Genomic DNA, 16,727 nt, shown 5'->3' on the forward strand with positions numbered 1-16,727 from the left:
CATAATCGTTTTTCCCCGTGTGGTAAAGCAAGAAGAGTGAGCCTCCAAAAGGACCTCTATTATGACCAAAGTAAAGCTTGACCTTGTGCTTTTCCTGAGGAAAATGTGTGTGTGTATAACAACTCTGTTGATCCCACATGGCTAAGGGATACTTGCAAAATTCTTACAACACCCCACCTTGTCACCTCCTTTAAACCTGCATATGGATGCTGCTTTATTTTCATTCGTAGCACTTATCACTGCTTGGCCGTTATATTAAATATTTTCCTTTCTCACTAGAATGTGAGTCCCAAGAGGGCAAAGACTTGGTTTGTTTTGTTCACTGCTACATCCCCAAGGTCTAATACACTGCCTGGCACATGGTTAAAGTTCAGTGAGGATTAGTTGAATGAATGTATGAACGAAACTGATAGCTACTTGGGTTGGGTTTATAGCACAAAAGTCTTCTACGATCATACAAGTTATTTGCAAACTCATAGCTTGAGTTTTGAAGCACTAACAGACTACTGAAAATGTCCATACCCCTGACGAAGGAATTCTACTGCTAAGAAGTAGCTTAAATACGAAGATTTATGTACAAATATGGAAGATGTTCACGGCAGTTTTATTTATAACAAGAAATGATTTAATTATATATTAATAATTAGAATAGTTAATAATCTGACATTTATGATTTAATGTCAAACCGTAGGATAATAACTAGGAAAATTATGGTATATCTTCAAGACATATTATTATGTTCTATGAAATGTTCTATGAAGACTTTTAAAGTCATATATATAAAGGCTTATGATAAATTGTTAGGAGACAAGTGATGGGTCACAGTTGAGTATATTGGAGGATATCAACAGAGGGCCATGCCAAAGTTTAAATAATGCCAAAGGGATATTGTATTATAGGATTGTGTGTGTGTGTGTGTGTGTGTGTGTGTGTGTGTGTGTATTTAGGCATTTTTTTTCTCCTTTCTGAACCTTCCAGATTTTCTATGAAGGATCAGGCCATGGTTTAATGAATGAAAGAGATAAAGTTAAAAAAAAAAAATTAAAGTAATTTTGTGGCTTACTGGTAACTTAAACTTTTTTCCAAGTTTCACTTTAATATTACTAAGTAAAATTGTTAGTCCCAAGCAATATAAGTGTATACTTAGGTGCCATGAAGACAGATAAAGACAATTTTATGAGTATTTTTTTCTCAATTACTTCTTACAAGAAAAAAAATTTGTTTTACACATAAAACTGTGTAATTTTCATTCACTTTGAAAGTTTCATGTCAAAAATGCATAGGTGAGGGTAGCAGCTACTAATGAATTAGAGAAAATGGAAATGGTTTTAAATGATGCCACAGGTTTCTGGTTTTAGATTTTTTTTTTCTTTTCTTCCTTTAAGAAGGTAAATTAAATGAGGTTTCGTGAAACAAAGTGAGTCTAAAAGAGGAAAGAACAGCCCTAGAATTCCTTCTGAATCTCATCTTGTATCTTCAGGCTGGAGAACTCCAGTTCTTGCCAAAGTACCACCTGTCCTCTCTGTGATCCTTTAGGACAAGACAAAAAAGGAGACTGTGTTGTGCTGGGCACAAAGACCACCAGGGAGGCACTCTCTGCTCTTCAAGAAGTAGGTTGATATGGAAAAATATCTACTCATGTCCTCTGCCCTTTTTAAAATTGGATTAATTGGTTTTTTGATGTTGAGTTGTAGAAGTTCTTTATATATTTCACGTACTAACTAACCCCTTATCGGATAGATTATTCGTAAATATCTTCTCCCATATCAATAGATTGCCTTTTTGTTTTGTTGATGGTTTCTTTGCTGTGTAAATCTTTTTATTTTTGTGTAGTCTCAATGGTTTAACTTGGTTTTGTTTCCCTTGCCAGAGAAGACGTTTCTAGAAAAATGTTTCCATGGCTGGCGTCAAATTCTGCCTATGTTTTCTTCTCGAAAACATACAGATGGTCAACAGACATATGAAACAAAGCTCAACATCACTAATCATCAAGGAAATGCACATAAAACCTGCAATGACATATCACCTTACACCTACCAGAATGGCTAAAGTTGAAAATAAAAGAAATAACAATTGTTAGGATGTGGAGAAAAAGGAACCCTCTTGCACTGAAGGTGGGAATGCAAACTGGTGCAGCCAAGAGGTAAACAGTATAGAATTTCTTCAAAAATTTTAAAAACACAATTACCACATGATCCAGTAATTCCACTACTGGGCATTTACTCAAAGAGAACGAAACCACAATTTGAAAAGATACAAGCCCCCCCCTATGTTTATAGCAAAATTATTTACAATAGTCAAGATATGGAAACAGCCCAGGTGTCCATTCACAGATGAATGGATAAAGAAGATGCAGTGTACACACACACACACACACACACACACACACACACACAATGGATTATTACTGGGCTGAAAAAGAAGGAGATCTTGCCATTTGCAACAATGTGTGCAGATCTAGAAGGTATCATGCTAAGTGAAAATGAACAAACAAAGAAAAAAAGAGACACAAAAAGCCAGATTCTTGAATACAGAGAACAAACTTGTGGTTGCCAGAGGGGAGGTGTAGGTGTGTGGGGGTTGGGTGAAATAGGTGAAGGGGATTAAGGGTACGCTTGGGATGAGCACTGAGTACTTAAAGCATTGTTGAATCAGCCTATTAAAGACCTGAAACTAACCTAACACTGTAGGTTAATTAAACTTCAGTAAACAGAAACAAAGAAGTGGGCTTATTTCCTGCAGTAGATCGGTCACATTAAAGCTAAAACTGCTGCTAGATATCACCTGGTGGTTTTCAAAGTATATATTTTCAAACCTGGAACACTTTGTTCGGAAACAATATAATCTGATTGTAAAGAGGGGCACAGTTAATACAGCTGCTGTGGGTGTGAGGGGTCTAGAGCCCCACCTACTGGGAACTTCCACTTTTTTCCTTTTCCTGGGGGTCTTAGGGTGAGTGTTGTAGGGGCTATGGACGTTTTGTAAAAAACCGAGCTGGTTTAATCCCCTCCTTCTATAGATGGGAGGAAATGAGACTGGACAGGGACAGTGTCCCTGTCACACATGTTGCTTCTTTAAAATAGTTCAGCTGACTCACCTATAAAATAATCAGGATCAAAAGGATCAAGAGTAATACACTGGGGAAATACTAAAGAAAGTAACAATGTAACAATGACTAAGAAAAGCAAGACTCCGAAATTGACAGTAAAGGTTGTCACCCAAACCTGTTCTCTCTGTAGCAAAGGAGATTTTACAGAGAGGTATGTCTTTTGAAATAGGATTTTCTTTTATTTGTTTTTTTCTCCAATTTGGAAAATAGTTTTGAAAATACAGGGAAGTACAGAAAAATAATATAAAAAACTACCATGGGCACATGTTAATCTTTTATCTTCTTTGCTATATATATATATATGTGTGTGTGTGTGTGTGTATTTATACAAATACGTATATATACATATATATACATGTATACATATGTACATACATATATATATACACACACGTGTATTTATATACACACACATATATATTACATATTTATATGTATGTGTTTATTATATATATCTGCGGCTCATAAATGTAAGAAAACAAGCTGCAAAAGTCCAGTAGTTTAAACCAGAGGAATCTACATGAAGATGAAGTAGATAACATTAGCTAATATAAAATACTTATGATGTATATATGAGATATATATATATCTCCGAAGCAAAGACGACAAAAATATATATTTAAAAATATATATTTATATTATTGTAATGTAAATATAAATATATATTAAGATAAATATAAATTTATATTTACATTAAATATATATAAATGTAAAATATATTTTACATTTTAAAATATAGTATATTTTATATATTTATAATTATTTATAAGATTTAGAGATCTTTAAATTATTTATATATGTGTTGAAAATTTTTTAAAAAGCACATAAGGTACAATTGAAATTGTCTTCCTATTTCTTTTTAGCCCTTTCTTCTCCCTCCTCCATTTCCAGAAGCAAACACACTCATGAATTAACCTGGACCCTTATGTCCAATAAATATATTTGTTTGCTTGTTTGACCCATAAAAGAGATTTTTTATTATCAAAATATTAATTGAAATTAAGTGGATCTTAACATAGTTAACATGACTGCCTTAAGATAATAAAAAGATATATTTGCTGAGAGAGGCAGTTTTAGCAACTTTAACCACATGTGAACTAGAGCCCTGAAAAGACTGGCCTTAGATTTCTGAAATAACCACAAAGTCTACCACTGTGTATTATCTTATTCTTTGGATCCTTGTGCAGGGCCTGACTGTCTCCACTTTATCCTTCCACTTCTTGAGTCTTGGTTATTTGGTTAATGAGCTAGAAGACAGAAAAGTCTCTTAAAGTCAGAGCCAGCGAAAGCAGACATGACAGCAGAGGTGACAAGCAGTGTCCTGAGTGTGGAGGAAACAAATGAAAAGTGACCAGAAATGGGCTCTCTGCATATGTGATACTGGGGAGAGAAGATGTTAGTTATATCAGGGAGGCAGAGAGATGGGATCTTTTAGAAAGATTTCCACCAAAAATGATTGGAAGTTTAAAAACTCTCTAATGCTTTGGGGCTCTGGCTGCTGCATGGCCCTGTTCTGTATGCTGGCTCTGTCACTTACTAGGTAGATGACCTTAACTTCTTCATATTTGGGTCCTTCCAGGAAAATGGGAATAATAATAGTACCTACTGCACAGAGATGTTGTCAAATGAGGTGAGCTAATCCACGTAAAGCATAGGAACCATGGAGGGCACAGAGTAAGCACGTGATATATGCAAGGTGCTAGTAGTTAGTAGTAGTGGCAGTGGTTGTGGTAGTCAGTAGTAGTTATCATCCTAGTGGTGGTAACATTTGGAAAACCAGCTCATGTGGAAGAGTTCATAACCTTGTGTGTAGGAGTGGGGACTCTGGAGACTCATTCTGTCATCTGGATCCCCTGCACCCTTTTGACCAACTGCGTGGGCCTGGGGACAATGACAGTACGGAGGTTCTAGGGCTGCTGTGAGCATTCGGGGGGTGTGGAAGGTGCTTACTGTCATGTTCTAAGAACATCCTCAATCAACTTTCGCTGTTCTAAATCTTCCAGATACATCATGCCTAGTGTTCTTAAAGCACATCCTTTTTAAAGTGTAGAAGCAAATTCACAATTTCCCCCCAGCAAGAAGTCAAGGGAAGCAGGAGGAAGGTTCTGAGTGCATTGATTAGTTTACACGGGAACAATCTGTCTCGGTTCAGAAGGCCTGTATGCAGTCATTGTTTTAAGTACAGCTCTGTCTAGTCCCACCCTTGCAGAACTACAAGGAAACCCAAAAGGTGGGTTCTTTTTCCTTGAACAGGGATGGCTAAGCTCCCTGTGAAATTCTTTCTGATAAGATCCCCAAAGGAACAGAGGCCTAGAAGATGTTCTTAAAAATAGGCCAGTGAATTCTGATAAGTGCTTTATAATTCCAGAGTATTTCCACACACATTAACAGCGCTAATATAGCAAAATTCTAGGAAAAGAGCTATTATCCCCATTTGTCAGAGGAGGAACTGAGGCACCAAGAATTCCAGTGACTTGCTCAAAATTCCTCTGTTAGTAAGAGAAGAATCCAGCTCTTCCCTGCTTCAAGTACAGAACATTTATGACTCACGCATGACCCAGTGGAATGTTCTTTACTGGCACGTACTTGTCTGTGGGAACGATGTCATTCCCCCAAAGTTTTTGTTACCTTATTGGTTTTAGGCAGCTTCGTTCTAAGTCCCATACCCTTACCAGTGACCTCATATATGCAGCGTGTGTGCGTGTGTACATGTGTATGAATGCGTGCGCACACACACACACGTATGCACATGCTGGGGGCCAAGTGAATTTTTTTCGCATTTTATTCCTTTTCAAGTGGACTTTCAAAAGATGAGGATCCTAGATTGAGGTTGAAGACCATTGTGATTCAGCCAGATTTTGAGGATGTTAAATCACGTTTCTGGGTTGAAGCCTGGGAAGTAATTCAGTCCTAACTGAAGGGGGTTGGGGAAGGTTTTTCACTTTAAATGAACCTTTCTTTTTCTTTTTTTTTTTTTTTTTTCTGAAGGCATGATCTAATTTCTTTTATAAAAGAAGAGCAAAAGAACTTTTGCTGCAGTCTCCAGCTGTCACCGGCCTCCCATACTTTTGCCCTGCAGCAAAAGGAAGGGACATCAGGTGACAAACCCCAAATTTCAACTAGTCACACAAATTACAGACCTTCTTATCATGATGTCCTCTTGACCTTTTGCCTTTCCCCTACAATGAAGAATGAGACACAGTTTAAATCAAAATGACTCTCATGGGCAATTTTACAAAACAAATAGCACAGAGCCTCCCCCCACCTCCTTCCCCCAGCTTCCCCCGCTGGGCCAGCCTGTTCCCTCTTTCTATGCAGGCAGAAGCTAATAATTAGAAAGACCTTTCCCACCCCAGACGATCCTGCCTTGCTTGCCAAGAGCCCTGTTTGATTTGAAGAGAGAGTTTGACAAAGTAAATATTTACAACAACAACTATAGTCAGATGCCAAGTCCTGCTTCTAGGGGACACTGAAAGGAGTATTTCCAAGAAAGGGCTTCTCCGTGTGGCACCAAGCCGTCCAATGGTGGACGCTGACCTAAGGTCTGTTCTGGCTCCGTCAGGGTTTCGGTGAGCCTTTTCACTTCCATGCTAGGACGCTTTTCACAGAGCACAGGAATAATTACATTTACCATTGAACAGCCGATTCAGAAACGTACCCATTCGAGACCACAGGAAAGAGTCTTTATATATGACTGCCCCAGCACTAGGGGAAAGCTTCGTGAAGTCAGCAGAGAGGATATGAAAGGCAGGGCTAATTAGCCCTCCTTACGTGTCTTTATTAAAACAAAACTTTTTTTTCGGATTCAGATCGATTACCGCAGAAAACCTAGTGATGTTTGTATTACCTGTAGATCTGTTGTCTATAACACTGTGGGACTTGAGAGCTCAAACATGGTGAGAATCAAAACAGGTGCCCCCGCCTGTTCCCATTATGCACATTAGCCCGTGGCCTTCGCACAGCCTGTTAAACAGCTGAATTTGAAACAATCGTGGCGCAGGCCAAACACTAGCCCGAAGGCCTGTCTGTCTAGGGATTTGGCCATTTACATCAGTTTTTTTTTTTTTTTACCCACATTTTTCCTGAAACACAAATATTTGCCATGGCAACTGGGGTGTCACATGACACGCTGCTACATAAACAGCTTGGAAATCTCTTAAGGGGACACAGCCCACCAGGGCTGCAAATGCAGGGAAAGCATCTTGAGGAAGATTTGGGTGTTAAGAAGGTCTGGGAAGAGCAGGTAACAGTCTACTACGTAGAGACAGTAGAATTCATTTCTTCTCTGCCACTCTTCCATCTCTCTTTCTTCCTTGCTTTTTTAAATCTTTTTAATGGAGCAACTATAAATATGACCACATAGGGTAAGCTCAGAAAAAGACCCTGCCAGCTGTCTCCTTTTTCTGCTGAAAAGTTTCAATTATCACAACTCTGTGGCTTATAAACGTAAGAAAGCAATCTTCAAACGTCCAGCACCTTTAAACCTGGACAATCTCCAGAAGGATTAATTATGTTGTACCGTGAGGTCCTAATGTTAGAGAAGACAGAATTTCTTCCCTTTCCTCATTAGAATATCTTTGCCAAACTGGAGAGCTTGCTTTTTATCCTATGCTTAAAGACAATGAAGTAGAGTAAAACCTCGTAAGAACATACCCTGTGCAACATGAATTTGGATATAAAGCAATAGCTTTCATATTCAGGGCTCTTAACCCAGTTAGTGGTATAGGTTGGCCCAGTCATTTAGTCACAATGTGACATGATTGAATTTTTTAAGACCCCGTGGATACGGTCATGATAAAGTTTGCCATGCCGTACATTGCTGTACAAACAGCAATCCCCCTTTAAAAATCAAATGCTTCCCAGCAGCCAAAATAGTATTTATTTCTCTATGAAAGTTACAACTCTGTAATATGTGCGTATTACTAAACATCTCACGGAGAATATTGTATTTAACAGTTTTCTTCTGTTAGTTAAAAGCAGGAGGGGTGCCTGGGTGGCTCAGTGGGTTAAGCATCTGCCTTGGGCTCAGATCATGATCTCAGGGTCCTGGGATCTAACCCAGCATTGGGCTCCCTGCTCAGGGGTGAGTCTGCTTCTCGCTCTGCCCCTGCCTCCACTCACGCGCTCTCTCCCTCTCTCACATAAATAAATAAATAATCTTAAAAAAAAAAAAGTATGAATACCTTTGATCTTTGTTTCTTGGAAGAGAACTTCTTTGCTTCCACGGGAATCGGCTGTGGTTTTGGAAGTGTAGCCAAAGGGGCTGTGGATGGAGGTGGTGCATTGTTACCTCTTCCAGAAAACGGGCTGAGTCACTGGGTGGATGCTATTGGGTCTGCCACTTGAAAGTCAAATGGCTCTGTCACTGTTCACTATTGTCTTGCCTGTATCAACTCAATGAAATGTTTGTGATCACTGATTTCAAAAGGAAAGCCAAAAGCATGGGATAGCAACTGTTCCTTCAGAATATAAGGTCAACTCATTTTGTGCACACTCCCCAGACAAAAAGGCACATCTTAAAAGCAAGCGCATTAAAGAGTAATATTTGTCATATAAAAACGTTTTGTGAGGTGCCTGGGTGGCTCAACTGGTTAAGTGTCTGCCTTTGGCTCAGGTCATGATCTTGGAGTCCTGGGATCCAGCCCAGTGTTTGGCTCCATGCTTTGTGGGGAGTCTGCTTTTCCCTCTCCCTCCGCCCCTCCCCCTGCTTGTGCTCTGTCTCTCTCTCAAGTAAAATAAATAAAATCCTCACAAAATTTTTGCTATAAGAGCCCTTCAAATAGCCATATTCCCAAGTTCATGTAATAAGGAAGTTAATATAACTGCACATGGTAGACTATTCTTTTGTGTAGTCAGTAAAAAAGATGATTTTGAAGAATTTAAATGGGTTGGGAGAAATCATACAAGTGAAAAAACACAGTAAATATCATTTTTGAAATTAATTAAATCTCAGAGCAACAATGTTTAGAGAACACATCTGGTCCATAGGTGGTAGGCCTCCCTGCTAGACAATGCTTGGGAGAGAAATCACATCTCTCATGTCGCCTAGCTGCAAATCCAACTGCCCTTTACAAATAGCTCAAGTCTGACATTCTCAGGGGTGAAAAATCCATATACTACTCTTTCTAAGAAAGAAAACAAAAATAGTTTATTTAAGTAGTAAATTGAGTCAAAGAAGTGAGGCTTCTTTCAACTCTCTTAGTTCAACCCCTTTTCTGTCCATTTCATCTGAGAAAGTATGGGCAGACACCGATCAAATACAGCACACCAGTGCACAGTTTGGACCCAGTTCACATTTCACAGGTTGGCCGCAAGCAATCTCTTCGGCCATCTCTTAAAAAAGTAGTAGGAATTCCAGAATCTAATAATAAAATTTATCTCCACAAAAGGCATTTGTTGGTTGCCTCTGATCAAGCTGGTTTGACCTGGTTTTCGGTTTTCTTGGCTCGTCCCTTCCTGGAGCCTGGCAGTTGCCTAGACTGTGCGAAGACTCCTTTTTTTTTTTAGATTTTATTTATTTATTTGACAGAGATCACAAGTAGGCAGAGAGGCAGGCAGAGAGAGAGGGGGAAGCAGGCTCCCCGCTGAGCAGAGAGCCCTATGCGGGGCTCAATCCCAGGACCCTGGGACCATGACCCGAGCCGAAGGCAGAGGCTTAACCCAATGAGCCACCCAGGTGCCCCTGAAGACTCCATTTTAGACATATAAGTTTTGCCTTGACCTCTATGCTCTCTTACCCTGTTGTTCACTTGGACTATGTCCTCCCACATCTGAAGACCACTCCACACCCGGGCACTTGGGCTACTTGAAATCCACAGATTCACCTGTAAAGCCTTGTTATTCCTGGTGTCTGCAGGCTCAGTGTACTGTTGGTTAAACTATCAGGTTCCTACAGATGAGTGTGAGATTTATGGTTAAGTTCTCACGTTGAAACAAAACAGCAGCTGACAAGTTTTTGAGTAGGCATAATTTTGAAAGGATTTTAGTAAAATTTTAATGAAATTTGGTAGATAAAAATCTAAAAGATTTGTAATTTCATATGGGTAATCCACAGTTAATGGTATATCTAAAATTTCTAAAAAGTTTTTATTAGTTCCCTGCAGAAATTCTGTCACAGAATTATAACTGCATGTAGCCTTAAGTTTTTTGGGACACATGCATTTGAAGAATGTGCATCTCCAATAGAATTATATCATAAGGTACTGCCTATATTTTGCTATTCAATTTTCCTTCTGGAAAGATCTGTATGATAAACTTTGTCAGAGTTAATAATATCAGGAGGAAAAAATCTTGTCTTTCTGGACAACCCTGTATGCTTCTATGTTAGTTCCTGTTATGTACATGCCCAATAACCTTTCTTTCTTGCTAATTTTAAAACATATTCTTTTTTCAATATGCCCAGCTCCAAAGGACACCAGATTTAGCAAACAAAATTTTTAGAGGACATACAGTTACATTTTAATTTTAGATAAACAACAAATAATGTTTTAGTGTAAGTATGGCCCAAATAGTAAATACATTTAATATCCAACAAAGAATTTTTATGAATGAATTGTAATGAGCATAACTTATTGTGTAAGAATTCCGTATAAGTATGTCCCAATCCTGACCTTAACTCTAAACCTAACTCCAGCCCTAGACATTCACTTTCTCAGCCTTTCTTAGACCTAACAGTAGCCATATGATCAGTGAGATGTAAGGGGAAGTCCATCCAGGGGATTCTGGGAAGAAACTGGTAACCACTGTTTTCCCCACTTTCTGCCTCGAATGTGTACGTTAAGGCCCAGATCTGTAGGAACCATCACAGAACCAGGAGGTGGCAAGCATGAGGTTGAGCTCAAACATCCAAAGAAGATAAAACAGAGACAGAGCTGTTTCAATTCTTCCATTGAGTACCACCAGCCCTACACTGCCTACTCCCTGATTTCTTACATGTGAGACAAATGAACTCTTCTCATTGGTTAAATCACTGGTAGTTAGGTTTTCTGATATTTGCAGTCCCATACATTCCTGGCCGATGCCCCTTTCTCCCTCCCTCCTTGTCTCCATTCCATTCTTTGTCTTATTGTGTGTGCTGGGCCTCCAGGACGTGTTCAATGATGGTGGCAGTAGTGGTCATTCTTGAACTGTCTCTGCTTTTAATGGCAAGATAGAATGCTCCTAAAGTTTGCCTACTAAGAATATTGGCTCTGGGGATTTGGCTGAAGGCAATAATCAGGGTCAGAGAATACTCTTACACTTCTACTCTGTTCAGAAGTACCCCACCCCCCGCCAATTATTAATGTTGAGTTGCATTACGTGATTTTTAAGTTTTCTCACATATGGAGATGATCATAAGATTTTTCTTTTTTAATGTAATTGATTTCTAGTTTCATACCATTGTGATTAGAAAAGAAGCATGGTATGATTTCAATTATGAGCAGGGAGCCTGATGTGGGGCTCAATCCCAGGATCCTAGGCTCATGACCTGAGCTGAAGGCAGATGCCTAACCGGTACTGAGACACCAAGGTGTCTCAAGCATTTTTCAATTATCTTAAATATATTAAGATTTGTTTTAATATATATTCCCCTAGTAACTACTGATGTTAAGCATGCTTTCACTTATGTATCTACCACCCATGTGTCTTCTTTGGTAAAATTTCTGTTTTAATCCTTTGTCTATTAGGTTATTGGATTGCTTATTTTCTTATTGAGTTTTGAGAGATTTTTATATATTCTGGACAAAAATTCCTTATCAAGTACGTGTTTTGAAATATGAATTCTCAATCTGTAGCTTTTCTTTTCATTTGCTTAATACCATCTTTAAAAGAGTAGAAGTTTTAAATTTTGATGAAGTCCAATGAACCCATTTTTTTACTTTTATGGATTTATGGTATTTAAAAAATCTTTGCCTAACCCAAGGAAACAAAAATTTTCCCCCTTTGTTTTCTTGTAAAAGTTCTTAGTTTTAGACTTTACATTTAGTTCTATGATCCATTTTGAGTAAATTTTTAAACATAGTGCAAGGGATGGGTCAAAGTTCTCTATACGTCTATCTTCAGTTGTTCCAGCACCATTTGTTGAAAAGACTATTCTTTCTCCATTAAATTGCCTTTGTGTCCTTGTTGAAAATCAATTGACCATATATTTGTAGATCTACTCCTGAACTCCCTATTCTGCTCTATGGGTCTCTGTATTTATCATTTTGCTAATACCACACTGTTCTGATAACTATAACTTTATACTAACTCAGATAACATGAGATCTCCAATGTTCCTTTTCTTTTTCAAAATTCTTTTGGCTATTGTACCATCTTTGCTTTTCCATATAAATTTTAGAATTGGCCTGTCAATTTCTACAAAAATATTCTATTGATCTTGATTTGGAGTGCATTGAGTATATAGATAACTTTGGGATGATTAACATAACAATATTGAGTCTTTGAATCTGTGACCATGACCTACCTTTCCATTTATTTAGGTCTTATTTGAATTTTTTTTTTAGTTAGCATTTTGGAGTTTTAATATACAGATCTTGAACATTTTTTTTTCGTTTTCTGCCTAAGTATTTAATTATTTGGTATTATTTTAATGGCATTGTTTTTGTTGTTGTTGTTGTTTTAAGTATACACTACATGTGGGCTCAAACTCATGACCCTGAGATCAAAATTCACATGCTCTATTGATTGAGCCAGCCAGACACCCTGGCATTGTTTTTTAAAATTCAATTTCCAATTGTTCATTTCTAGTGTATAGAAATTCAATTACATTTTATATGTTAATTTGGTATCCTGAAACCATGCTAAACTTTCTTATTTATTCTATTATCTTTTTTTTAGATCTTGCAAATTTTCTATGTAGTAATCATTCTGTTCCTAAAGAGAGACAGTTTAATTTCTTTATTTTTTGTTCTTTTTCTTACCTCATTGTATTGGCTAGGACTTTCCATACAATATTGAATAGGTGTGGTAAGAGTGGACGTCCTTGCCTTGTTCCTGATCATAATGATAGAGAAAGCAGTTGGTCTTTCACTATTAATTATGATTTTAGCGGTAGATGCCCTGTATAAGGCTGAGAAAGTTCCCCTTTATTTTTAGTTTGCTTAGGTTTTAAAAAAAAAATGTATTATTGTTGAAAGGATGTTGCATTTTATTTTATTTTTATGTATTAAGATGGAGATGGTCATATGGTTCTTCTTCTTTAGTCTATTGATATGATGATTTACATTGATTGATTTTTTTAAGTGTCAAAACAGTCTTGCATTATTAGGATAAACTCTACCTGGTCATGATATATTATTCTTTCTTTATATTATGGAATTCCATTTGTTAATATTTTGTGGAGGATTTTTATATCTATTTTCATGAAGGAAAACAGACTGTGGTTTTCTTGTCTTCTAATGTCTTTAATTGTGATATCAGGGTGAATGCTGGCTTCCTAAGATGATCTGAGGAGTGTTTTCTCTTTTTTATTTTCTGGAAAAATTTGTGAGGAATTGGTAATATATCAACCTCTTGTTTAAATCTTTTAGTGGGCTCTTGTTATACTTAGTTAAATCCAACTCCTCATCGTGGTTTGCTAGTTCATGCTAGTTCTGCTATAGTAAAATATGTTTACAGGGAAAGATCCTAAAACTCATAGAGTGGTTTAAACCAATTATGAGTTTATTTCTCTCTCACACAAGAGTTGAAAGGAAGACAGTCCCAGGTTGGTAGGGCAGCTCTGCCGGACTTGGGAGATGGAACATGGAGTTCCCCCTGTGATTCTCAAGTGCTTCCCTATCACATCTGCCTCCCAGCTAGCCAGAGAGAGGAAAGGAAAGGGGGAGACCATGCTCCTTTCCTCTTATAGGCTCAGCCCAGAAGTTTCTCTTCCTATTTTGCTTTCTTCCTCTTTGTCCAGAACCTGGTCACAGGGCACAGCTAGCTAGAAGGAAGCCTGGAAAATGTTGTCTTTAGCTAAGCTGACATGTGCCCACTCATGGCTCCATTACTGTGGAAATAGGGAAGAATGAATACTGAGGACAACTCGTAGTCTCTGCTCCAGCCTATGTCATGTCATTCCCCTCTATTTTCCAACCTCATCTCCTCCCTTCTTTCCCTGGCTTTTGGCTCTCCAGCTATACCACCCTTGCTCATTCCCTCTTTAGTCCTTAGGCCCTTGTATCTGTGCTGGCCTATATCTGGAATGCTTTTCCCTAGATCTTTTCATGACTGGGCTTCTTCTGATCATTTGTACTTCAACTCACCTCAACTCAAGCCTTATGCATCTTCTGAGAGGCATTCTCCGACCCTTCCCTCACAAGTAAAGTGACCACTTCCTTATTATTCTCTCATTCATGTTGTTTTATCTCTAGCACTTACCACTAGCTCAAATTCTCATGTACTCACCTGCTTGTTATCTGTTTCTCCCACTGGAACGTAAGCACCATGGGGGCAGAAATGTTGTCTGAGTTATTCTATTCTCTGTTGGATCCCCAGCCCTTAAATCCTACCTTTGATAAAGCAAGCATTCAACAAATATTTGTTGAACAGATGAATTCATTTAGCCCCAACCCCTGTATTTTATAACTGGGGAAGCTGGAGCCCAGACAAAGGAAATGGCTTGCCCGAGTTTCCACTAGTAGAGTCCCATGTTGGCACTTTTCTTGAACACCTGATTTCATCTAGGCTCTTCTTTGAAGTCTATTATCTCCCCCCTCCATAACTGTCCCTTTGAACACCTGTAGCACTAGACTTTAACATCCATTGGGTTTTTATGCTATGCTTCTTTGTATTGTTATTTATCTTTGTTCTGTCTGTCTTGTTTTCCCAACCAAGCTGTGAGCCCCCTGAAAATACCAACCTTCTAACCCAGCAGGCCATGTGTCGGTATTCGATGAAGAGACTAAAGTTACTTTATTCAGTCAAGTGGAACTCAGAACTGTTACAGCTGTCATCTGGTCCTATGATTGCAGATACAAGTTGGATACTGGAAGACTAGATTTTGGTGGGAGGTAATTCCTGTGTATCCCCAGTTAAGCGTTCAGGCAAGACTGTCTTACCGGCAGGTGGGATCTTATGTGCTTCATCAAAATTATGCAGAGGAGCTGCTCTTGGTACAATGGGTGGATTCTGAAAGGTAATCCTTGCTGTTGGTGGAATCAGTCCTCGTTCAATCATACTTAAAATCCCTGAAAAGGAAGGTTAAAAGAATATGATTTTAACTCCAAGCATTTCTACAAAGTCTGAGTTCTATGGATTTCGCAAGTGTAACTTACTCTACTCATCTTATTTGTGAAAGCACATCTAGTGCCTTAATCCTTTGCATGAAGAAAACACTATAGTACATGTTCTTTTAAGCTTAATATTCTAACCCAAGATAAAATGGCATTTCCCATAGTGGTATTATGAAATAAACTGTATTAAGATAATTTTAGGATGCCTGGGGGGCTGAGTTGGTTAAGCATCTGCCTTTGGCTTGGGGTCATGGTCCCAGGGTTCTAGGGTAGAGCCCCACATGGGGCTCCTTGCTCAGTGTGGAGCCTCCTTCTCTCTCTGCCTCTGCCTGCTGCTCCCCCTGCTGTGCTCGTTCTGATAAATAAATAAATAATATCTTTAAAAAATTCATTTTAAGGTATTTAAGGTAAGTGTGATCTAAAACTTCTTTATACATAACATTTCCAATGATCAATAATATTGTTATTCTTTTTAAAATTTGGAGAAATCAAGTACACAGTCTTCATAACCAAGGAGAGGTTTTGTTCTGAAAGAAAGAAAATCTATGTGCTTGTAACTATTCCCCTGTTGTTACAATGAGTCATATTTTATAAAAGAAAGTTATTTTTAGGGGCACCTGGGTGGCTCAGTCAGTCAAGCAGCTGACTCTTGATTTCAGCTCAGGTCATGATTTCAGTGTCATGAGATTGAGCTCCATGTTGGGCTCCATGCTGGGCGTGAAGCCTGCTGAAGATTCTTTCTCTCCCTCTCCCTCTGCCCCTCACATTCTGCTCTTTCAATCTCTCTCTCTAAAAACAAAACAAAACAAAACAAAACAACAACAAAGAGAAAGTTATTTTTAGACATTTCCCACATCACCAGAAGATGTGATTGCCCAAATAGATGAATTTAGTGTAATTGTGCAACATGGATAGTATTAACGCACCTAATTGACAATTCCTAGAACTCGTACTATATCCGCATGGCTGGGACAAGTGCTTTTGAAGGACAAAAGACTGTTAAATAAATTAATTAATCAATCAAGGAAGAATTGAGCAAAGCCTTCTGGCAGGTGTAATGCTTTCATTAAGGTGGATCTATTGTATGGAAGCCAGAAAGCCAGGGAGGATGTGAAACACACTTGTGATAGGGCTTCAGCCTCTTGTTGCTCTCATGTAATAGGAAGGACAGTAAGGCACTCTGGGTCTCAAGGAAATCCTCATCTGCAAGCTGTGTACCAAACTGGACTAAGCTGAAGAAGTTGGCACAGATTCTAAGGGGAGCAAATACGGTTTCTGTTTGCCTGAGGACCTCAATGACGATGTTATGTTGTTATTAAGGATACTGAAGTCTAGTATTAGAGGAATTCAGAGAAAGGAACACTGAGGGATTGGGGAGCTGGAAAAGACTTCACTTGTAAAACAATGATTCCAAAGAGAAAT

At 38.4% G+C, this 16,727-nt stretch overlaps 1 protein-coding gene across 5 annotated transcripts in view; it reads right to left on the reverse strand.

Annotated features, from left to right (window-relative positions):
- Positions 1-16,727, reverse strand: part of IQCH (IQ motif containing H) — a 186,976-nt gene that overhangs the window by 107,326 nt on the left and 62,923 nt on the right. For 4 of the 5 annotated variants that reach the window (XM_032864629.1, XM_032864628.1, XM_032864627.1 and 1 more), the window contains 3 exons: positions 15,132-15,260; positions 8,293-8,372; positions 6,250-6,288 (listed from right to left, as the gene is read on the reverse strand). In XM_032864629.1, the coding sequence (XP_032720520.1) occupies positions 6,250-6,288; positions 8,293-8,372; positions 15,132-15,260 (248 nt within the window). Of the gene's footprint in view, positions 1-6,249; positions 6,289-8,292; positions 8,373-15,131; positions 15,261-16,727 lie in introns of those variants that run through there. The other variant, XM_032864626.1, reaches the window with a different exon arrangement.

The sequence above is a fragment of the Lontra canadensis genome, unplaced genomic scaffold (assembly GCF_010015895.1).
Source record: "Lontra canadensis isolate GAN:19392208 unplaced genomic scaffold, GSC_riverotter_1.0 scaffold28, whole genome shotgun sequence".
Lineage (NCBI taxonomy): Eukaryota > Metazoa > Chordata > Mammalia > Carnivora > Mustelidae > Lontra > Lontra canadensis.